The following is a 25,304-nucleotide window of genomic DNA, read 5'->3' as shown; positions in this document are numbered from 1 at the left end:
AATAAAGCAATTAAAAAGACAAATCAAAATGCCTCAGTGACCATATATTCAACTCAAACTTTATTTAAATGTTACATTTGCCTCCCGCTAACAAATCTTTATTTCACTCAAACTTGGAACAGTAAATCTTCCATACTGAAGTATCTTCCTTGCCTAATTAATTCAAAGGAAGAAACCAAAATGATTAGTAAAGAAAAATGTAGGGATTAACACACCCTTTTAATTTGTTTTAAATATTTTTAAGGTTTAAAAATTGTTTAAAATTTTTAATTTCTAGTAAGAAAACATTATCTGAATGAATACCCTGATGGCAAACCACTGTAAAATGTTTCAGCTGCATCTGGGGCAGAGGGGTAGGGTTTATCTTCATAGCACTCCAGCTTTCTTCATGACAGAGTCGGAGGTACACTGGTTTGTACTGCGACATCCATTAGGTGATCTAAGTTGCGTTTCCTTCAGCAGGGGCTTTATTTGTCAGAAGGGCATTATGCTTGACCTCCAAATTTGGCCGACAATTTACTGATGAGATTCATAACCTTTGGGTTGCTCTGATGTTTTGACATACTTGCCGGGTTCTGAGCCACATCCTGGAAGGCCACCATAACTTCTGGATCCTGCATGGCTGTAAGAACCTCTGAATCGGGCTTCCCTGGTGGCGCAGTTGTTGAGAGTCTGCCTGCTGATGCAGGGGACACGGGTTCGCGCCCCAGTCCGGGAAGATCCCACATGCCGCGGAGCGGCTGGGCCTATGAGCCATGGCCACTGGGCCTTCGCGTCCGGAGCCTGTACTCCGCAACGGGAGAGGCCACAGCGGTGAGGGGCCCGCGTACAGCAAAAAAACAAACAAACAAAAAAAACAAAGAACCTCTGGATCACTAAGAATTTCACTGAGCCCCAGGCATTCCTGCCATTCCAGGCATGCCCCCTCGCATTCCAGGCATTCCTCCAGGAAAATTACCGGGCATTCCGCCAGGAAAGCCACCTGGAAAAGAGCCGTACTGAGCCCCTGACTGTCGTCTGGCTTCTTCCTCCTTCTGGGCTCTCGCATGTTCTTGCTGAGCCTTCTTGACCCTTTCTGTTCTTTCTTTGATCTCTCTCTCTCTCCACGTTTTCGCTCATACTTTCTCCGATGTTCAGCAATTTTCTGGGCCCTTGGTTGAACTTCTTTCAGCATTGCACTAGCATCTTCATCATAATCCAGCTTACAGGCAAGGGCAAGATCATGGGCAGCTTCTTCCCAGTGGCCCAAAAGTCTGTGTGCTTTCCTTTGCTACTCGTATGGCTGAGCAGAATCGGGATCTATTTCAGTAGCTCTGTCACAGTCTCGGATGGCAGCATTTGGCGTCTGTAATTTGAGGAAGACACTTGCTCTCTTGGCATACAGAATGGCCAAACGAGGATTTAACTTGATGGCATCTGTGAACAAGTCAGTGGCTTTCTGTAGTTCACCATCATTTAGGGCATCAATGGCAGCCACTTTTTTATCATTTGCCTGATCAGTCATCCCCTCAGTTATCTCTACGTTTTCATCTCCCATTTCTTGAGGGGCATCAGTGTCTGGTTCAATCACACCTTCATTGTCAATTTCTAGATCACTTTCCTCACTTGATGGTTCCTCTGTCTTTATGTTTTCCTCCACCTTCTTACTATCTGTTTTTTCTTCCTTGGTATTTTTTTCCAATTTAGTTTTAGGAGTAGCAGGTGGTATTTTACCCCCCATGCTCACCACCCACTCCCTCAGGAAGCCCATTTCCTCGGTGTGCAGAACACTTGGGTCCTGCTTGCACATTTTCACGAAGGCTCGAAGCTCGCTCACTTTGCGGGGGTCCATGGTCCGGAGGCGGCGGGCGCAGCGGAGGCTGTGGCCAGATCCCTTGCCCCCGGCACTAGCTTAGTGTGACCGCGTAAGGGAGGCGGGTGCTGCGAGGCAGAACAGACTAGAACCTCCTACAGTTTTCATTTATTGAAGTTCCTTTTTGTTTTTTTTTTTAGTATCTTCTATTTCCCTCCTCTTTGTATTCATTTTTCTCTGAATTCTCAAGCATAATGATCATAGTTGTCTTAAAGTTTCTGCTTACTAATTCCACATCTCTGTAATTTCTAGATTTGTTACTATAGACTGATTTTCCTCCTGGTTATTGGTTATATTTCCTCTTCTTTATACATGTGTAGTGATTTTTTTTTTTTTGGATTCTGAACATTGTAAATTTTATGTTATTTGAGTGCTGAATTTTGTTGTAGTCCTTCAAAACATGTTTATTGAGCTTTGTTCTGGTAATCATTTAGGTTATTGGTAGATAAATTTCTTTCAAGGATTATTTTTTAAAGACTTTATTAAGGCATGTCTAGAGTAGTCTTCGCTTGATGGCTAGCTAAGACCACACCTGAGGGTTGAGTCTTCCGTGGTCTCTACTGAATGCTTTTTCTATTTAATAAGGACTTTTTACCCTGGCTATTGTGAACTCAAAATATTTCCAGTGATGTGTGAACTCTGGAGTTGTTCTGCTTGCAGCTCCCTGGCAGTTGTTCTCCCCTAAGAAGCTGTTCTTTGCACACTTGTAGAATTTCACCCTATGAATGTGCAGACCGATATTTAGCCAAACGATAAAGGGGACCCTGTGAATATTTCCAAAGCCTTTTATCTTTCTGTCTCCATTACTCTTCCCCGCATGCTCAGGCTCCCTCAGACTCCAATGGTCTCCTCTACCCAGTGAGATTGCTAGAGTCTTTGGGGCTCCCTCTTTCTGCATTGAGTTTGGGAAATTACCTCCAGGCAGAACTCCTAGGACTCATAGGATTCACCTTTATTAGTTTCCCATACCTAGCTGTCACAGTCCTGTGCTTCCTGTTGTTTAATATCTGAGTATTGTTTTATATATTTTGCTCAACTATCTAGTTGATTATGGCCTGACAGTCCAAACTTTGTTTCTTCCTAATGGCTAAAAACAGAAGTCCAAATTTTCATGTTTATCCAAGGTTATACACGCACAGAGATTAAAGAGTCAATTTTCCAATGTTTTTATAGAGCAGAACAAAACAATAGCCATCCCCTGTCCTTGACCCCAGTGCTCACTCCCAAAGGCAATCACTTCCAAATCTTTCTGTTGATTGTTTTCATATTTACTTCCATTTTGCTTATGTTGCTGTTTCTTGAGACTTTTTTTAATATTGAATTTTTACTGGAGAATACAGAGATTGGCTCTTTATTACATTCTTCAGCTTTACTCCATACATAAAACTTTCCCATCTTCCCAAGATCATTATACCATAATTTTGGTTGGATAAATATTGTGTTTATACTACTTTGGCTTGTGAGTGTTTTTTATAGCTGGACCATATAACATACTATAATTATTTTTATTTATTGCACACATTTTTGGTTCCCTGGAGTTGATAACTTACTTGTTTTTTTATCTCCAAAACCTCCTTTAGTTGTATATTTACACTCTTATTATGTTTGAACACTTCAGGTATTCTAGCTCTATTTTATTGAAGAAGTTTCTAGAGCCTAGAGCCTTGTGAACTGCTTTTACTTGGTCTTGTTGTCATCTGAGTCCTTTGTACATTTTTCCTGACATCTCCCTTTACCATCATCCTAGAGATTACATTTCCCTGTCTGTTGGTTTAGATTCCCTCTTTCCTATATCCCGTGTTCTCTTTCTTCTTGGTTTACTACCTCATTTTTGGTGGATCAAATCCTCTGGTAACTACTTGAGAAAAGATATGTGAGAAATTTTTTTGTTTTGTTTTGTTATATGTTCGCTTTTTGTGAAGTTGTATGCCCTTATTTTACCTGCATATTTGATTAGTAGTTTTGCAGGTTATATTTTTATAAATACTTTTTATTTGACTAAGAATATTTCTTCACTTCCTTGTTTGTTAAGAATTTTTTCATAGGTGTTGAATTTTATCAAATGCCTTTTCTGCTTCTGGTTATAGGAAATTTTTTTCCTCAGAACTTGGAAAGTTTTGCTTCATTTTCTTCTAGCTTTCTAGTGTTGTTGTGATATTTGATCTTCTGCATGTGATCTATTTCTTTTTCTCTCCAGAAGCTTCTAGGATTTTTTCAAATCCCTAACGTTCTAAAATTTCATGATGATATATCTTCATATGTTTTAGGACTGGTTTTCCAGGTAAGAAAAAGTTGAGGTTGTGTGAGCTTCAAACAGGGTTCTGGAACATCCCACTCTTTAGTGCAAATAGAAAAGCCTCAGCGAAGAAGTCAAGAGGCATGCAGTACTGGCTTGAGGTGAAACACATGTGAACCTTGTTGGAGCCTGGCAGATCTGGTTGCCGTAACAGTAATTGAAACAAGAGGCCAGGAGGATCTGATGTATTACGTAAGAGGTATCTGATACAGTGTGGGTCTTTTTGCTTCCATCATGATGAGCTTTTCATGAGCCCTTTTAGTCTAGAAAATGATGCTGAGTTTAGAAGAAATTTCTCAGATTACTTCTTGACGATTCCCTCTCCTCGTTTTCTCTGTTCTCCCTTTTCTGTAACACCTGTTAAGCAGATTTTGGATTATCTGGATTCTTCCTGAAGTCTCATGTTTTCTCCGTTATTTCCATACAGTGTCGTATTGCCTGACTTTTTGGAGAGATTTTCTCAGCCTCACCTTCTGAGTCTTTCTATTTCTTCATTTCTACTCGCATCTAAATTTCCAAAGAAATTTTATTGTTGTTGTTTCTGAATATATGTATATATGTATGTATACACACACACACACACACACATTCCTGATCTTATTCAATGCTCGCAGCATTTGTCTTCAAATCCTCTGGATATCAATTATAGCTCATGTGTTGTTTTCTAGGTTTTCTTCTTCATAAAAGTAGTCTTTGTTTCCTCTATGTTTATCCTTTTCTTGTTAGTTTTGACCTCTGTATTTGTATTGGCATTGCTCTCCAGCTGTTTGCTAATTATGTGTAAGAATGGTACTCTGAAAAGCTGATTGAAAGCTCTCTGTGCATGGGTGAAATATTTAATTAAAAGAGCTTTCAACATCATCTCAAAGACTTTTCTTCTTGGCTGGTCAGATTCCTTAGAGAAAACTCTTTTAATCTTTGACCTGAAGGGTATATGACAGGCTGCCAGTGCTCAGGAATCCAAATGGGACAAAAGGCTGAGAGCAGGACATTTAATATGCAGACTTTTACACATCTTTTTTTTCGGGTTAAGTATAAAGTAGAAGAGTACGTGCCATGTTAGTGATAGGGATGTTGTTGGCTTTAGACATAAAGGAGGTAGGAAGGCTTCATTCAAGAGGCAGGTGGATCTACCTTACCAGAATAGGAATTAAGGTGGTTCTTGCTTTTGTTTCTTAGCTCATCTTTAGGTCTTTGGTGGTAGGAACTCCGGGGAGTCGTTTAGATGCAGTAAGTTGGAATATAGCGGCAGCTCCAATGAGCATATTTTAGGGTATAACTTGGGTTTCCCAAATTTAAAGATCATATTTCATACATAATATATATTTCAAATATGTGTATATATTAATCAGGTTTCTTGTGACAGAAACACATTGCAAACTACTTTAAGCCAAAAAAAAAAATTCTGTTGACCAATGTAATTGACAAGTTCAATGATAGAATGGATCAGGTATGATAAGATCTAGATGCTCAGGTAATGTTATCAGGAATTTCTTTATCTCTTGGTTCTGCTTTACTCTATATATTGGTTTGATTTTTTGGTGGGTTTCTCCACATGGTGGACATTATGAGCATCAATTCAAGTTTTATGTGGCTGGTACAACTTTCCATATCAGATTAGAGAAACTTCCTTCTTAGCACCCATGTTTAGGAAGCGTCTGGGAGGAACTCTGCTGGCCTGCTTTGTGGGCCAGTTATGATGGACAGAGAATGATTGACTGCATGTTAATCACAAGGGAAGAAAGGCTTGAGTCTGGTGCCTTAGATCACTCAGTCAATCTGATACGCTTAATCACCTGGGATAAGAGAAGAGCAGTTTCTCAGTGAAAAGGAGCACTGGGAAGGGAGAGTCAAGAAGTGTTGTTACAGTCCTGAAATTACTCATTTTAGCTTAATTCATGCCAATCAACAGTTAAACATGGCTATTCCTTGAGTTTCAGGTTGTACATAGAGTCACCACAGACTTTAGATATGGGTAAAAGAATGGAGAGTTGCAGTTGGGGATGTTACACATCACATCTTAAGATATGAGTTAGTCCATCTTTTAGGTATTTTCCATCATCAGAGACCCCACTCTTGAGAATATGTTATTTCCTTGGGGACCCAGCTCCTATCATGACCACCAACAAATCTGGAACTCATAATAATAATGTGCTAATGAAGAGAGTGATTCTTTCTAGGTACTTCTGTTAATGGTTCCTAGGAGTCTTCACAATTTTTTTTTTTGCTATAGATTCAGAAGCATAGGGAATTGTACTTACTAACGTTCTATCTGTAAGACCTAGGTAGCCTGAGAGGAAGAACCAAATCTTCTGAATCCTGTGTCATGTTGGGAGGTAAATATAATACTCAGGGAGAGAGGAACGCAAGTGGCCCAAAGTCCAGGCAAAAGACCGAGGCCTTAAGACCTCTAAGAGTTGAAAGGGTAGGGAAAACTTCAAGGCCCCAGGACAATGAAAACCTTGATAACTGTTGTAGCTTTTCAGATTGAGGGTTTTTAGGTGGCTCAGGTACGTGTGAAAGAATGAAAGTGAGAGAGAGAGAGAGGTGCAATGGTTGTGAAAACATGGCTTGGAAGGTAGCCCAGTGGTATGGGCAGTTAAATCTTGGGTATTTAAGTGGGTATTAAACACTGCCTAGGCGTCATCTGTTTATTTAGTAGTGACCGTCTTGAGCAATGTGTTGAAAAAGGTTTCAGAAGCTGCAGGAAAGAGGGCTGTAATTAGTTCAAAAGATCAGCCAGTGGTTTGAGAATGGTAGCAGATGTACAAGCCCAGTAATTCTTTCAATGGCATTTGGTAGAATGGTCTAAGGAAGTGTCGAGAACTCAAACCTAAACACAAATATTTAGACTGATGCATGGAACAGGAAATCAGAATTATAAAATGCTTTAATCTGTCAAGTACTATGGGAATTAAACTGAGAAACACATTGGTGGATTCCTCAAGACTGTTGGTTGGAGGTGGAGTTTGGGGGAATCCATGGATAAATACATTGAAAAAATTATGTCGATGACTTCAAAAATCACTTGTGAGTTTTTTGGGGAGGAATTTGTGCTTAGTAACCAAACAAATGCAAGGACTATTAGAGCAGACTGCTAATTAGCAATCAGCCATTGCCTAATCTTAGTGTACTTGTCAGTTTCCGTTGCCACTCAATCAATTTAAGGATGCTACTTTGTATACAAAATAACACAAAGTTTCCAAGTGCCTCTGAAAGTGTTTTCCTTCATTCAGAAATCAAATATTTATTGAGCATCCACTACATGCCAGATGTGCTAGGCTCTGGGATATGACTGGTTATGATACACTTCCTCTCTATGTGGAGTTACAAATGTAATAAATGCCAACATAAGTCAGTAGCCACAGAGCTGTAAGAACAGAGAGGAAGGAGAGATTCATCCTGCCTAAAGATTTGGGGAATACTTCACAAAGGAGGTAACATTTGAGATAGGCTTTTAAGGGCTGACTAAACGCTGTTGGCTCCGTAATTCCCCAGATTCACCTGTGTGCTTTAGTTTTAAATTTTTTTCTAAAAATTTGAGATCCTTTATAGATAAGGTATAACAAGGAGCTAAACAAAGGAAGACTGGGATAAAAAAAGAGAGAGAATTTACCTATTGTAGTTTAGAGGAATGTTGAACATCAAAGGAAGAGCTATAAAGCTTTGAGTAAATGGAATGATCTAATTATATATTGAGTAGTGACAGATCCTCTTTTTTTTTTATTATTGTAGTAAGAACACAATATGAGATCTACCCTCTTGACACATTTTTAAGTGTACAGTACAGTTTTGTTACCTATAAGCACAATGTTGTACAGCAGATCTCTAGAATTTACTCATTTGGCATATCTAAAACTTTATACCCTTTGTAAAGCAACTCTCCCTTTCCCCCTCCCCCCACCCAGACCTTGGCAACCACCATTCTACTCTCTGTTTCTATGAGTTTAACTATTTTTAGGTACCTCATAAAAGGGGAATCATGTGATATTTGTTTTTCTGTGACTGATTTATTTCACTTAGCATACTGTCCTCCAGGTTCACCCATGTTGTTGCATATGGCTTGACTGCTTTCTTTTTTTTAAGGCTGAATGATATTCTATTTTACAAATATACCACATTTCCTTTATCCATTCACCCATTAATGAACTTTTAAGATGTTTTCATAGCTTGGCTATTGTGACTAATGGGACAACAAACATGGAATATATATATCTCTTAGAGATCCTGATTTCAATTCTTTTGAATATGTACTCAGAAATGAGATTGCTGGATCACATGATTGTTCTATTCTTAATATCTTGAGAAACCTCCATACTACTTTACAAAGTGGCTGCACCATTTTGCCTTCCCACCAACAATGTACAGGGGTTTCAATTTTTCCACATCGTCACCAACACTTATCTTTTTTTTATAATGGCCATCCTAATGGGTGTTAAGTGATATCTCATTATGGTTTTGATCTTCATTTCTCTGTTGATTAGTGGTGCTGAGAATCTTTTCATATCCCTGTTGGCCATTTATATGTCTTCTTTGGAGAAATGTCTAAGTTTTTTGCCTATTTTTTGATTGGGATATTTGTTTTTTGTTTTTTTTGTTTTGCTATTGAGGTGTAGGAGTTCCTTATAAATCTTGGATATTAACTCTTTATGAAATATATGGTTTGCAAATATTTTCTCCCATTCTGTCAGTTGCCTTTTCACTCTGTTGATTATTTCCTTTAATTACAGAGGCTTTTTAATTTAATGTAGTCCCACCTGTCATTTTTGTGTTTGTTGCTTGTGCTTTTGATGTCATGTCCTACATGCACTTTAATTTAATTGCCAAATATTTATTGCATATTTACTAAGTACAATCCAGAGACCAAATGAAGACCTGGAGGTGGTAGAAGCAAACCCATGTTTCTCAATAAAAAGATAATCTTATAGTCCTTATGTAAATTTGGATTCCAAAGGAAATGACCATTTTTGTTGAGAGGCTATATAGCAAAGTGATAAAAAGTGCAATTCTGGAGCCAATCTGCCTAGATTTAGTATATCTTAGACAATTTACTGTCTCAATTTTTTCATCTATAATATGGGATAATAATAGTATCTATATTCCAGGGTTATTGTGAGGATGAAATGAGTTAATGCATGCTAAATTCTATGTTCCTGGGCACATAACTTAATAAATGTTGGCTAATATTATTCTTTTTTGAAGACCAGTAACTAAGCTGTATTAATATATTTATTCAGGCTCTGTTTATCAGGTGTGATGAATTGCCAGACCCTTGTAACTTTAGGCATCCTGGTTAATCGGATGTGAGGCCTGAGTGGGGCATATGGTATCTCACAGATGATGAGGCTTGCTTAGTTATCAGTAAAGAAAATCTAACTTAAATGTTTTCTTAATGCACCAGATGCTTTCTTTGACCACCAATGGCAATCTTCTCTCATTTGTATTCTTTTTTTAAAAAAAAATATTGAGGTCTAGTTAACATATAGCAAAATGCACAGCTCTTGAGTATACAGCTTAACGATTGGTTTTTCTAACATATATATATATATACCCATGTAACCATCATCCAGGTCAAGATACAGAATATTTCTATAACCCTAGAAGGTTCCAAGGCCATGCTTAACTCATGTTTTTATAAACACTGATTGTTGGGCCACCAAGGAGCTTGCTTTCTCTTGGTTTTCATCTCAAGACTCGCACCATGCAGCTTTAGATGACATCCCCTGTCCCACCAAAACTTGCCATCTCATGGCCCATTCACTTAGGACATACCTGCCTCTTGGTTAATAAATTAATTAAGTTTATTTCATAGAATGTTAAAAACTAACACTGAAGTTACTATTTTCCCTAGATAATATTTTAAATAAAACCTTCCATGCTTTAATTCCCAGAAGTGATTGATGGTAGGAATTTTAGCTATTACGGTGGTATTGTTTTGGTATTGTTTTTGCACCAGAGGTCTGTAATACTCCTAAAATTATGTCAAGTTTGTGGTCCTGTACACTACTGGCATCAATCAGACTGACTCAGCTGGCACAGTGGGATCTGGGATCTAAAGGTGGGGGTCAGCAGATTTTCCTGTGAAGGGCCAGATTGCAGAGCTCTTTTTGGTTTTGTGTGCTATACAGTTCTTGTCAAGACTTCTCTGTCATAACTAATCAACTGCTGTTACGGGGCAAAAAGGAACCACAGGCAAGAGTATAGAGTTGGGAATGGCTGTGTTCCAATAAAACTTTATTCAACAAAACAGACAGTAGGCCATATTTGGCCTGAAGACTGTAGTTTGCCCACTCCTTGTCTGAGCATGGCTTCATACCAGGTCTGTGACTTAAACTTTGTTTTTTTCATCAGTAAATAAGGATACTGCTGCCATCTCAACTAACTTGTAAATATCAGAAGAAAGGATCAAATTAGATAATTTTCATAAAACTGCCTAGTACCAGAGTAATTGGTTAATAATAATACACAAACGTTGAGGCTTAACCACCTAATACTGGGCCTCCTGGAAAACTATCACCTTTGTTTCTTCTATCCCTCTACCCCATTCCCTACCTGTTAATCCCTGTTCACAGTCCCTCCCCCAACACACACAAATACCACATCCTTGGGACTCTATTTTTACCTGCTCCAGCTACACCCTAGGGCCCCCTTTTCCCATGCACACCCAACTGGCTTAATTTTTGCATGCTCTCTCTCAGCTGTTCCTCTTCAGATTAGACCACTAGTGGCAGAAAAAAATAACATGACTGGCCCAACTTTCTTTCTAAATGGAGTAATTTGTAGATAAATGACTTGTTCCAAGATGCCTTGGAGCATCTCACAAGAAAAGTCTAAAAAAAAAAAGCCTAAAAATTCAAGTGGAGTTTGTGATTCTAAGTATGTTAAATTACTTCTGAGAAATTCACTTCTAGCCCAAATAACAACTCAGCTCTGGGAAACTAGAAGTTTGGACTTAGAGGATGCCATGTGAAGCTACTTGCACACATAGAGTTGCATTTACAGGGCGCACAGGCAGGTAGACTAGGGAGAAAGGCTAAGTCTAGACCCAGTGTATCACCTGCCATTGCTAAAATGTACAAACTAAAAGAAATAGTGGGTTTGTGGCAGTGGTATGCTGGTAAACCAGCTCCCTTAGGGAAAGCAAGAAAGCAAGCCAGCACTGTTTGTAGCACTTATCAATTTCCATGGTGTAAATACTCCCACCAGGGATCCATCTACCAATCTATCAAGCTACCAGTGGATTCACAACCAGCTCACAAAATTGCTGAATATTTCACAATCAGTTGTTCCTGCCAGTGCTGGCACATCACTGGCTCCACGGCTTCAAATATCAGGCAGGTTAGGTAAGATAAAAGTGTTTACCTCTAATAGTCTTTAGAGGAATGAAATCTTCCCAGTTTTCTAACTCAGATGAGGTAAGTTCACAGGAAGAAACTTTTCTCCATTTTTTGATCCTTGGTCCTCAGAAACTGCATGGATATTAAGCTCTTCCTCCGAATGAAATAGTATAACTAGTTTACAATTTATTTCATCTACACACAAACACACACACCTTACTGTATTCCTCATGAGCTAATGACTGTTTTCTCTCCCAAGTTATGAACTCCACACTCTTTGTGCATGTTAGGAGGATTTTTGACAGAAATCTCAGTCCTTGCTTTTTTCAAAGTGTAGTCCTCAGAGAAGCAGCATCACATCACCTGAGAGCATAATGGAAAGCAAAATTTCAAGTTGCACTCCTGATATAATGAATCAGCTTTTAAACCAGATGTGAAAATGCATTAAAGTTTGCAAAGTGCTCTGTGCTCTATTCAGTTTACACTTAGGAGCTAGACAAAAACCCTGATGAAATTTGCTGTTTACCAGACCACAACAATTAGGCTTGTTTCTTTGCAGTGATGATTTGAAAAATTCTATATAGATTTATTTTCATTTAAGTAAGATATAAAAATATTCAGAATAGGTCTGATTTAAAACATGAAAGGAAACTGTCCTTTGCAGAATCATGGCAGTGTACTCTTAGGTAACTACCAAAAATAAGGCTAATTGGAGAGATGGTCTTGTCTTGGTTCAACCCTCCCTGTCAGCCTTTTGTTCATCACTTAACTACATGCTGTGATAGAAAGTATAGTGCCCCTCCCCCAAGACGGCCGTGAACTAATCCCCAAAACTTGTGAGTATGTAACCTTGCATGGCCAAGGAACTTTACAGGTGGAATTAATTAAGGATTTTGAGACACAAGAGTATCCAGGTGTGCCCAGTGAGGTCACAAGGTTCTTAAAAGGGAAAGAGGAAGGCAGGAGAGTCAGAAGAGCTGTGACCACGGAAGCAGAGGTCAGAGTTGCCCAACCACAAACCAAGGAATGTAGTCTCTAGAAGTTGGACAATGGAAAAATAATAACAGTTCTCCCCTAGAACCTCCAGAACGTCCATGAGCCTGCCAACATCTTGATTTCAGTCCAGTTAAATCCATTTCAGAGTTCCGACCTCCAGGACGGTAAGACAACAAATTATGTTAAATCCTACATGTGTGGTAATTTTTTACAGCTGCAATAAAACCCCCAAACCCATGCCCGTCTCCCCAGTTAGACTGTGAGCATTTCAAGAGCATGATTATATTCTCTACATTTTGGTTAACTGCAGTACCTAACCAGTAGGTTCTTCATAATGGTTTGGAGAAAATGAGTGAACGGGGTAGTAATGAGTCTCCTATAGTGCAGCTAAACCTAATCTCACTCTTTCACTACTTTCAGTCGTTTTCCACTACTCTTAGGATAAACAAAACCCTTACCATGACTGCAAGGCCTGCATGCCCACTGGGCTAGCCTGGTCCCAGCACTCATTCCCAGCTACACTGGCTATTTTTCACGCTTAAATCCCTCCCCTCACCCTCCAACTCCCCATGTATGTAATTAAACCCTATTTCTTCAGAACTCCCTCAAACATCACTTCCTCCAGGGAGCTCATCCTTTACTTTATATATTGAATTTCTTTTTTTTTTTTTTTTAGCACTTCCATTTGTAAATATAAAAAGGTATCTTTCCAACATGAGATTCTAAGCTCTATGAGAGCAGAGACCATTTCCATTGTATACTTCAGTGCCTGGCATAGAGCAGGGACCCAGTAATTATATGTTGAGTGAAATTTTTTGAATAAAAGTTAGTCACTGCATGTGTAAAAGAGAAAATGCTTTAGTGATGAGTCTTTCACTGTGTTAAGAAAAACAAATTCAGAAGTCTCTATACTACACAGCACTGTTGTTAGATTTCAGTCTCTGACCCCAATTTAGAATCTTCTACGTTGAGCTGCCCACATTTAATGGTAGTTGATATTTGTCTGATAGAGATGTTAAATCACCACCACCACCACCCGCCTCCATGCCCTTCCTCCCCTCCCTCTCCTGCTTGCCCCTCCTCCCCTGTACCTATACCTACACACCACTACCTGGAGTCTTTTCTTTCAGAGGCTTATCAAGTGGTACAGAGCCTGATATATACCTTGAGACATTACCAGGAAGTTCTACCATGGGGGCATGAACTCTAAAGTCACTGTTTCAGGTGAGGCACTGAGAAAGTCATGTTCCCTCAAACTTCAGTCTATCAAGGAGCTCTAACTTCTCAGTCAAAATCAATTATGTTGGAGTGACCTTCAGTTCCCCTTAATATTAAGTGTTCTTCAAATTGAAATATAGCGCTTTTCCTTGAGAAAGCTGGACATCAGGTCCTCCTGGGCTGTCAGGAGGAAGAAAGGGTATGCAAAGACTTACACAGGTGAACATAAAGTAGTATTTCCATCATTTAATGCTGTAATAGATGCATGAGTATGGGCTCAAAGAGTTTAGACTATATAATAAAAACTGTGCTTGAGTATCCCAACCTACATTCCAAGCAGCCTTATGGCTTTGGTCAAGCAAAAGCAAATATGCATCTGCTACCCCATAAAGGTCTTGAACTCTCAAAAGAAGATAGACAAGACTCCTGCATTGACCACCTGCTGAGCAATAGCTTTAAGTAGTTACCTTCTCTTAAGGTGAAAGAGCTCATGTAAGTGATTTTTTTTTATGTAGGGCTTCAGTCTACTAAAGATTCTGATCTCATTTACCAGATGCTTAATTGGGTGATAAAGTACACAGTCTGTTTAAAGTCTATCAGTGTTCTGCACACAGTAGGGAAATGGAGAGTGGTTTTAACCAATTTCTTATCATTATAAGTGCCCATTAGCACCCATTAATACAAGTTAATTTGTTTTTATACCATTCCCACCTGGTTGAAAATCTTACTCTTCCAGCCAGGATATTTTGAATGGTGCTTTAGCTCTTAGCAGTGGTTAGATATAGAAAAGAGAATTCCATTCTTAGTGAACTAAGTGCATAAAGGAGAGAATTCCATTTTTAGTGAACTAAGTGCATAAAGGAAAGATTGCACTAGTCTGAAGTTAAGAGAACAAATCTTAAACAATAAGGATAAAATTAAAATCAAGAAAATGAATTCTTCTAGTATTAAACTTGAATTTCACCTTTAAAAGAATGGGCCCCCAGGTGTTTCTGAATAGTTGGAACAAGAAATGCTCAATAAGTAACACCTACAAATGATATTTAGTTTTCTAAGACTGGTATCTTGAACTTGAAGCTTCAAAGAAGCTGATTGTGTGTGCCATTAGCCTTCCCGAACTAACCCAGCTGTAAGCAAAAGAGAGAAACTTTCTTAAAGTTGAGCAGTGAAGAAAAATAAATACATTTGCATTATAATAATGCTATTCATAGGTGTGTACTTAGCAAAATATTGAAGGGCAATTTGCCAGTAGCTATTAGAATTTAAAGTTTCTAAGATATCTAAAGAATGATTTGCACAACTGTATAAAAATATACAAGCATGTTTGGCTTTGTAAAACACTAATAACCTAATTGTCTAATAAGAAATCTGTTAACTGCTCAACATCACTAATCATCAGGGAAATGCAAATCAAAACCACAATGAGATGTCACCTTACACCTATCAGAATGGCTATCATCAAAAAGAAAACAACAAATAAATGTCAGTGAGGGTGTGGAGAAAAGGAAAATAGAAACCCTTGTACACTGCTGGTGGGAATGTAAATGGGTGCACAGCCACTGTGAAAAACAGTACAGAGTTTTCTCAAACTAAAAATAGAACTACCATGTGACCAGCAGTTCCACTCCTAGGTATATATCCAAAAATAACAAAAACACTAATTCAAAAAGATACATGCACCCCAGTGTTCACAGCAGCCCTATTTACAATTCCCAAGATATGGAATCAAACTGTCCATCAACAGATGAATGGATAAAGAACATGTGGTTTATATACACACATTGTATGTAATATACGTACACACAATAGATTACTACTCAGCCATAAAATAGAACAAAATTCTACCATTTGCAGCAACATGGATGGACTTGGAGGGCATTATGTCAAGTGAAATAAGTCAGACGTAGAAAGACAAATACTGTGTGATGTCACTTATGTGCGGAATCTAAAAGATACAGCAAACTACTGAATATAACCAAAAAAAGCAGACACAGATATAGAGAACAAACGAGTGGTTACCAGTGGGGAGAGAGGGGAGGGGCAATATATGGGTGGGGGAGTGGGAGATACAAAATACTGGATGTAAGATAGGCTCAAGGATGTATTGTATTACACAACACAGGGAATAGTCAATAATTTGGAAATGACTGTAAGTGGAAAGTAATCTTTAAAAATTATATAAAAAATAGCTACTGTTAAAATTTTTGGCATCTGTCCTTCCAACAAATTATATATATAGCATCATATTATGTACATATGCAAATTATATATATAACATTTGAAAAAAATTTTGAATCTATTAAGTAAATTACAGTACATCAAGAGCTGTTTGGAAAGAAAGTTATTAACACAAATAATATCCATGCTATATTGTGCTCTGATAAAACAGGTTGTATAACAGTATTATGTATGTGTTTATGCATTAAAGTCTAGAAAATGAAATTGGGGAGAGAAGCAATATTTTCACTTTCTATTTTTATATACTTCTATATCCCTTAGGTTTATTTTTAATTTTATTTTACTGCCAATATAAGTATAAATATCTTTCACACTATTTGCATCTGGGCATATGTTTTCAATTCTTTTGTGCAAATACCTGGGGGTAGAATTGGGGGGTATTACATTCCCATCAGTAATATTCAAATGTGATGCTATTTGATGCTATTGTTAGTGGTACATACTGTTTTTTCACTTCTGTTTCCAACTGTGGGCTGCTAGTATGTAAAAATACAATTGATTATTGTAAATTGGTCTGGCTAAACTCATTTATTATAGTGGCTATTTGTATGTTCCTTAGAATTTTCTGTCTACATGATCATGTTGTCTAGGAATAAATACAGTTTTACTACTTCCTTTCTAATCTCTGTGCCTTTTATTTTTTCTTGCCTTATTGCCTGGCTGGGACCATTTATACAATGTTAAATATAAGAGATAGAAAGGTATGTTCCTGTCTGGTTTCCGGTCGTAGGGGGAAAGCAACTTAGTATTTTGCCATTAAGTATGATATTAACTGTAGGCTCTTTATGGATGCTATTTATCAGGTTGAGGAAATTCCCTTCTATTCCCACCTCTGAGAGTTTTTATTATGTGTGGGTGTTAAGTTTGGTCGAATACGTTTTCCATACCTACTAAAATTATCATATGGTGTTTTATTACCCTTTTAATATAACGAAATGCATTGATTTTTGAATGACAAACCAAACTTGCATTCTTGAAATGCACCTTAATTTTTATATATTGCTGGATTCAGAACATATGTTGCTGGATTCAAGCTTTTTATCTCCCCCCCAAGTTTCATTAAAATATAATTGACATATAACATCATATTTAAGGTATACAAAATGATATGTACATATTATGAAATGGTTACCACAATTTAGTTAAAATCCATCATCTCACATTTTTATATTTTTTTGGTGATGAGAACTTTTAAGATTTACTCTCCTAGCAACTTTCAAATATACGATACAGTACTGGTTACTAGTCATCATGCTGCACATTACATCCCCAGAACTTGTTTTTCTGATTATACTCCATTATAGATTATTACGAGATACTGAATATAAATCCTTGTGCTATACAGTAAATCCTTGTTGCTTATCTATTTGATGTATAGTAGTTTGTATCTGTTAATACCATACTCCACCCCTCTCTCACCCCTTTGGTAACCACAGGTTTCTTTTTTATATCTGTGTGTCTGTTTCTGTTTATTTGTATAGATTCATTTGTATTTTTTAGATTCCACCTTTAAGTGATATCATATAATATCTGTCTTTCCTGTCTGAATTACTTCTTATGATATTCTCTAGTCCATCCATGTTGCTGCAAATGGCAATATTTCATTCCTTTTTATGGCTGGGGAATGTTCTATTGTGTGTGTGGAATCTTCTTAAGCAAATTGTCTGTTGATGGGCACTTGGTTTGTTTCCATGTCTTGGCTATTGTAAATAGTGATGCTATGAACATTGGGGTGCATCTTTTCGAATTAGAGTTTTAATTTTTTTCTGGATATGTACCCAGGAGTGGGATTGTTGGATCATATGTTAGCTCTAGTTTTTTAAGGGACCTCCATACTGTTTTCCATAGTGACTGCACCAATTTACATTTCCCACCAACAGTGTAGGAGGGTTCCCTTTCCTCCATGCCCTCTCTAGCATTTATTATTTATAGACTTTTTGATAATCATTCTGACAGGTGTGAAGTGAGAATTCATTGTGGTTTTGATTGGCATTTCTCGAATAATTAGTGATGTTTCACATCTTTTCATGTGCCTGTTGGCCATCTGTAGGTCTTCTATGGAAAAAATGTTTATTTAGGTCTTCTGCCCATCTTTTGATTGGGTTGTTTGTTTTTTCAATATTGAGCTATATGAGCTGTTTTCCTATTTTGGAGATTAATCCCTTGTCGCATCATTTGCAAATATTTTCTCCCATTTAATAATAAGTCGTCTTTTCATTTTGTTGATGGTTTCCTTTGCTGTGCAAAAGCTTTTAAGTTTGATTAGGGCACAATTTATTTATTTTTGTTTTTATTTCTTATACCTTGGGAGACTGATCTAAGAAAATATTGGTATGAATTATGTCAGAGAATGTTTTGCCTATGTTCTAGGAGTTTTAGGCTATCATATCTTATATGTCTTATATTTAGGTCTTTAAACCATGTTGAGTTTATTTTTGTATATGGTGTGAGCATATGAGGGAATATTCTACTTTTACTGATTTAAATGTAGCTGTCCAGGTTTCCCAGCACCACTTGAAGAGACTGTCTTTTCTCCTTGTATTTTCTTGCCTCCTTTGTCATAGATTAATTGACTGTAGGTACGTGGGTTTATTTCTGGGCTCTCTATTCTGTTCCGTTGATCTATATAACTGTTTTGTGCCAATATTGCACTATTTTGATTAATTTCCTTCATCAGTGTTCAATAGTTTTCAGAGAATAGGCCTTTCACCTACTTGGTTAAGGTTATTCCTAGGCATTTTATCTTTTTAATGCAATTTAAACAGGATTTATTTTTTTTACTTTCTGATATTTCATTATTAGTGTAAAGAAATGCAACAGATTTCTGTATATTAATCTTGTACCCTGCTACCTTGCTGATCATTTATTAGTTCTAATAGCTTTTGTGTGGAGACTTTAGGGTTCTCTATATACAGTATCATGTCATTTTCAAACAGTGACAGTTTTACTTCTTCCTTTCCAGTTGGGATTCCTTTATTTCTTGTCTGATTGCTGTGGCTAGGACTTCCAATAGTATGTTGAATAGAAATGGTGAGTGGACATCCTTGTTCCTGAATTTAGCAGGAAGGCTTTCAGCTTTTCACCATTGAGTATTATATTGGCTATAGATCTGTCATAAATGGTTTTTATTATGTTGAGATATGTTCCCCTATACCCATTTTTATCATGAATGGTTGTTGAATTTTGTCAAATGCCTTTTCTGCATTGAGATGATCATGTGGTTTTTGTCTTTCCTATTGTTAATGTGGTGTTATCACATTGATTTTTTTTGCATATATTGAGCCATACTTGTCACTGTGGAATGAATCCAACTTGATCATGGTGTATGATCCTTTTTATGTACTGTTGGATTTGGTTTGCTAATATTTTGTTGAGGATTTTTACATCCATATTCATCAAAGATACTGGCCTGTAATTTTCTTTTTTTGTAGTGTCTTTGTCTGCTTTTGGTATCAGGGTGATGGTGGCCTCACACAATGAGTTTAGCACTGTTTCTCCTCTTCAATCACTTGGAATAATTTGAGAAGAATAGGTATAATTTCTTCTTTGTATGTTTGGTAAGTTCCCCAGTGAAACCATCTAGTTCTGGACTTCTGTTTGCAGGGAGCTCTTTAATTACAGATTTTTTCACTTCTAGGGATCAGTCTGTACAAATTGTCTGTTTCTTCTTGACCCAGTCTTGACAGACTGTATGTTTCTAGAAGGTTGTCCATTTCTTCTAGGTTGTCCAATTTGTTGGCATGTAACTGTTCATAATATTCTCACAATTTTTCCATAGTATCTGTTTTTACTTGTCTTTTATTTCTCATTTTGTTTATTTGTGTCCTCTCTCTTTTCTTGGTGAGCCTGGCTAGAGATCTGTCAATTTTATTTATCTTTTCAGAAAACCAGCTCTTGGTTTTTATTGATCTTTTCTATTGGTTTTTATCTCTATTTTACTTATTTCCTCTCTGATCATTATTTCCTTACTTCTGCTGACTTTTGGTTTTGGTTGTTATTCTTTTTCTGATTCTTTTAGATGGCAGGTTAGATTGTTTATTTGTAATTTTTCTTGCTTCTTGAGGAAGGCATGTATCACTATGAACCTCCTTCTTAGAATTGCTTTTGCTGCATCCCATAGATTTTGGAAATTTGTGTTTTCATTTTCATTTGTCTTTATTTTTTTTTCTTTTTTTCTTTTTTTTTTTGGCGGTACTTGGGCCTCTCACTGTTGTGGCCTCACCTGTTGCGGAGCACAGGCTCTGGATGCGCAGGCCCAGCGTCCATGGCCCACGGGCCCAGCCGCTCCGCGGCATGTGGGATCCTCCCGGACCAGGGCACGAACCTGTGTCCCCTGCATCGGCAGGCGGACTCTCAACCACTGTGCCACCAGGGAGGCCCTTGTCTTTATTTTCTGATTTCTTCTTTGGTTTCGTCATTTCTAGTAGCATGTTGTTTACTCTCCATGTGTTCTTATTTTTTCTTTGGTTAATTTCTAGTTTCAAACCATTGTGGTCAGAAAAGGTGCTTGAAATAATTTTTATCCTCTTAAATTTCTTGAGGTTTGTTTTGTCACCTAGTAGGTGATCTATTCTAATGAATGTTCCATGCGCGCTTGAAAAGAATTTGTATTCTTTGGGGGTGGGGAGGAATGTACTGTCCTGTAGATGTCAATTAAGTCCAACTAGTCTCATGTGTTATTGAAGATTTCTGTTGACTTATTGATTTTCTGTCTTGATAATCTGTCCATTGTTGTCAGTGGGGTGTTAAAGTGTCCTATTATTGTATCAATAGTATTGTTAATTTCTCCCTTTATGTCTGTTAGTATTTTATGTATTTAGGCCTTTCTATCCTGGGTGCATGTGTTAACAAATGTAATCCTTTTATCACTATATAATGCCCTTCTTTATCTGTCTTTATGGCCTTTGTTTTAAAGTCTATTTTGTCTGAGATAAGTAGGCTATCCCTGCTTTCCTTGTCATTTCCGTTTGCATGAAATATCATTTTCCATGCCCTCAATTTCAGGCTGTGTCTTTCACCCTGAAGGGAGTCACCTGTAGGCAGCATATTGCAGGTTTTTGGTTTTTTAATCCAATATGCCACTCTGCCTTTTGATCAGAGCATTTAGTCCATTGACATTTAAAGTAATTATTTATAGGTTTGTACTTATTGCCATTTTAATCCTTGTTTTCTAGTTGTTTTTGTAGTTCATTGTTCATTACTCTTTATGTTTTTCCCATTATGGTTTGATTTTCTTTTGTAGTATGCTTGGGTTCCTTTCTTTTTGATTTTTGTGAATCTATTGTATGTTTTTGATTTGTGGTTACCATGTAGGTCAAATATGTTAACCCATAACTATATCTACTTGCTTTAAACTGATAGTCATACAAGTTCAAACACATTCTAAAAGATCTACATTCTTATATCCCCTTTCCCCACATTTTGTGATTTTGATATCTTATTTTGCAACTTCATGTTTACCTTTTTACTGTTTATTGTAGTTATAGTTATTTATACAATTTGTAAAATCTATGTACTGGCTTATTCAAGTGATCTTCAATCCTCTCTTATATTTTCCTTTGCTGTTGTGTTTTTCTCTTTCCTATAGATTCTTGCCTCTTTTCCATTTAGAGAAGACCCTTCAATATTTCTTTTAGGGTAGGTTTAGTGTTGCTGAATTCTTTCAGTTTTTGCTTGTATGAGAAGTTCTTTCTCTCCTAAGTGATAATCTTGCTGGGTAGAGTATCCTAGGTTGCAGGTTTTCTTTTTCAGAACTGTGCATATATCATGCCACTCCCTTCTGACCTGCAAGGTTTCTGCAGAGAAATCAGCTGATAATCTTATGGAAGTTCCCTTGTAACTGACTCTGTTTATCTCCTGCTGCCATTAGAATCCTTTGTCTTTAAATTTTTCCATTATAATTATGATATGACTTGGTATTGGTCTGTTTGGGTCCATCATGTTTGGGACCCTCTGTGCTTCATGTATCTGGATATCTGTTTCCTTCTTTAGGTTTGGGAAGTTTTCAGCCATAATTTCTTGAAATACATTTTTTGATCCCCCTCCCCCTTCCTTCAGAAACCCTGTTATGGGCAGGTTGGTGCTTTTTATGTTATCCCATAGATCTTGTATGTTGCTTTCATTATTTTAATTCTTCTGTCTGCTGTTCTGATGAGATGATTTCCATTATCCTGTCTTCCAGATCACTTATTGTTCTTCTGTGTCATTTATTCTGTTATAATTGAATTATCTATTTTTGAGTTCATCTTTATGGCTTCTAGTTCCTTGTCACAGTGGTCTGCATTTATATTGATAATCTTAATTCAGTTAGTGTTTTTAATACCTCCTTTTTGAACTCATGGTCTAGTAAACTGGTGAGCTATGTTTCATTATTTTTTCTTTTAGGAGATTTCTCTTGTTCTCTTAATTGGGAGTAGGTCCTCTGCCTTTTCATTTCACTTAAGTTTCTCTGTCTCTGTAAACTTTAGGAGAAACAGTTATCTATTGTGGTTTTGAAGGGGTGTTATTTATGTGGGAGCATACCTGTGTAGACTGTGCATGTCCAATGTTTTTGGTGCGAGGGCTGGTTGTGGCATGAATGCCAGCCACTGCTTTCTCAGGGTGTGCTGGCTGTTATCCCCTTGATAGGGAGTGTAGTTTGTGTTGTATTATCTAGAGCCTGTGCAGGATGTGAGGTGGGGCTTCCTCTCCTCTGTTGCTATCACTGTCCTGTCAGGGATGGTATCTGCTCCCCAATTATTGGATTAGAAGCCCTCATGGTCAGATTCAATCATGCTCCATTGCCCTTGAGTGTGTGCCCTGGCCCAAAGGAGGTGATTGCTGAAGCAAGTGAGGCCCATGTGTTCACAGAGGACCTATGTGCCACCTGTGTATACATGTGCAGTTCTGCTCAGAAGCAGCCCAAGGTCATGTCCTTTTCTCTGTGTGTGACCCATATCTAGGGCAAGGCTGCTGTGAAGTAGGCTGTGACTGGGGGTTAGGGCGTTGTGGGTGGAGGTATTGTTATAGCTGTGCTGCCACCTGAGATCTGGGCTGCCACCTGAGTCTTCTCCCAGGATCTGCCTGCACCAGATCTAGCACTAAGCTTCTGTGTGTAATGGGCAGGGCCAGGGTGCTCTTGCTGGGAGAGTAACTGCTGTATACTTTTTGTTGTTGTTGTTGAATGTCTTTTTTTATTGAAGTGTAGTTGCTGTACAATATTATATAAGTTACAGGTATATAATATAGTGATCCATAATTTTTAAAGGTTGTATGCCATTTAGTTATTATAAAATATTGGCTATATTCCCTGTGTTGTACAATATATACTTGTAGCTTATTTTATAACTAGTAGTTTGTACCTCTCACTTTCCTACCCCTATATTTCCCCTCCCCCTATATTTCCCCTCCCCCTATATTTCCCCTCCCCCTTCCCTCTTCCCACTGGCAACCACTAGTTTGTTCTCTGTATCTGTGAGTCTGCTTCTTTTTTGTTATATTCACTAGTTTGTTGTATGTTTTAGATTACACATATAAGTGATATCATACAGTATCCTGAATGGGAGAAAATATTTGTAAATGACTAGACAGATAAGGGATTAATAGCCAACCTTATGTGAACAGCTCATAAAACTCAAAAAATCAAACAACCAATTAAAAATGGTCAGAAGAACTGAATAGACAATTTCCCAGAAAGAAAATGCAGATAGCCAACAGGCACATGAGAAGATACTCAACATCACTAATCATCAGGGAAATGCAAATCAAAACCACAATGAGATGTCACCTCACACGTGTCAGAATGGCTATCATCAAAAAACACAAATAACAAATGTTGGTGAGGTTGTGGAAAAGGAAAAAAATCCTTGTACACTGCTGCTGGGAATGTAAACTGGTGCACAGCCACTGTAGAAAACAGTATGGAGATTGCTCAAAAAACTAAAAATAGAAGTACTGTGTGACCCAGCAATTCCACCCCTGGGTACCTATCAAAAAAACACAAAAACACTATTCAAAAAGATACATGCACCCCGATGTTTATAGCAGCATAATTTACAGTTGCCAAGATATGGAAGCAACCTAAGTGTCTATCAACAGATGAGTAGATAAAGAAGATGTGGTATGTGTATATATACACAATGGAATGCTGGTCAGCTTTAAAGTGAAATTTTGCCATTTGCAGCAGCATGGATGGACTTGGAAGCGTTAAGTGAAATAAGTCTGACAGAGAAAGACCGCTGTGTACTTCTGAGTGCACTGACAATGGCCCCACCCAGACCACACCCCAGTCCCTCCAGGCTGTCTCTGAATAGATAGATGAGTCCTCCTCCAGGACCTGTCTGCTTGAGATTCGGTGCTTAGCTGCTGTGCACATTTTTGGTGCTGCCCCATGCATGCGTTGACAGTGGTTGCTGTGGCCCCATCCATCACGTGGTTTGTGCTGACAGTGGCCTCAATGGCTCCACCTGGTTCACGTCCCAGGTGCCCCAGTCTGTCTCTGTGTTGCTGAACCAAGTCTTTGCCCATATATTGCATCTCGCTCTGGTATGGAGTGAGCAGGGCCAGGGTGTTTGCCCCTCTGGATTGGGAAGTGTGGCAAGGTGGCAGTTGCCAGTGCAAGGTGCTCTCTGCCCTGAGTGTCAGGAAGCCAGCATGCATACACTCTTTGTGAGTAGAGTCCTGGCTTTTCCTGCCCGTCTTTCTGTCTCAGTGGGTTTCCCAGTAGGCAAGGGGGCTTGGCTCCTCCACACAGGACCTCAGGACTGGGATGCCCAGATTGTGGCTCAGTCTGCTCACTCCCCAGGGAAAGGGTTCACCAGTGAGGACCTTCTCTTCCTACAGATCACTCCCTGGAGTATAGGTTCTGACCTGATGCCCTTTTTTTCTGTCCTACTTGCTTACATGGAGAACTTTCTTGCAGCTTTGGTTGTATAGGATCTCTTCGGCCAATTTCCAATTTTCCATGAGAATTGTTCCATATGTAGATGTATTTCTGATGCGTTTTTTGGGGGAGGTGGGCTCCATGTCCTCCTACTCTGCCATCTTAATTATTGTCTTGTATCCCCAGAGCATATTAATCTTATAACTGGAAGTTTGTACCTTTTGACCACCTTCATCCAATTTCCCCACCTCTGGCAACCACAAATCTGATACCTGTTTGTATGACTTTGGTTTTTTTAAGACTCAATATATCAGATCATACTATATTTGTTTTTCTTTCTCTGACTTATTTCACTTATCATAATGCCCTTGAGGACCATTCATGTTGTTGAAAATGGCAGGATTCCCTTCTTTTATGGCTGAATAGTACTCCATTGTCTATACATGCCACATTTTCTGTACCCTTTCATCTGTTGATAGCCATTTGTGTTGTTGCTATATCTTGGCT

The 25,304-nt window shown here is 38.1% G+C and overlaps 1 protein-coding gene across 1 annotated transcript; it reads right to left on the bottom strand.

Moving 5' to 3' along the window:
- Positions 1 to 405: 405 nt before the first annotated feature.
- On the bottom strand, positions 406 to 2,201 carry LOC111172947 (hsc70-interacting protein-like). The gene is given in 4 exon segments (XM_089916059.1): positions 406 to 632; positions 866 to 896; positions 898 to 1,103; positions 1,106 to 2,201. Coding segments are annotated over 4 exon segments (1,110 nt in total). The 5' UTR covers positions 1,832 to 2,201; the 3' UTR covers positions 406 to 485.
- Positions 2,202 to 25,304: the final 23,103 nt, after the last annotated feature.

This window comes from Delphinapterus leucas, chromosome 8, assembly GCF_059928025.1.
Source record: "Delphinapterus leucas isolate spDelLeu-1000000601 "Yukka" chromosome 8, BTC_Dleu_Yukka2, whole genome shotgun sequence".
NCBI classification, from domain to species: domain Eukaryota; kingdom Metazoa; phylum Chordata; class Mammalia; order Artiodactyla; family Monodontidae; genus Delphinapterus; species Delphinapterus leucas.
Note: the sequence above shows the minus strand (reverse complement) of the source record. Positions and strands in the feature narration are given on the sequence as shown.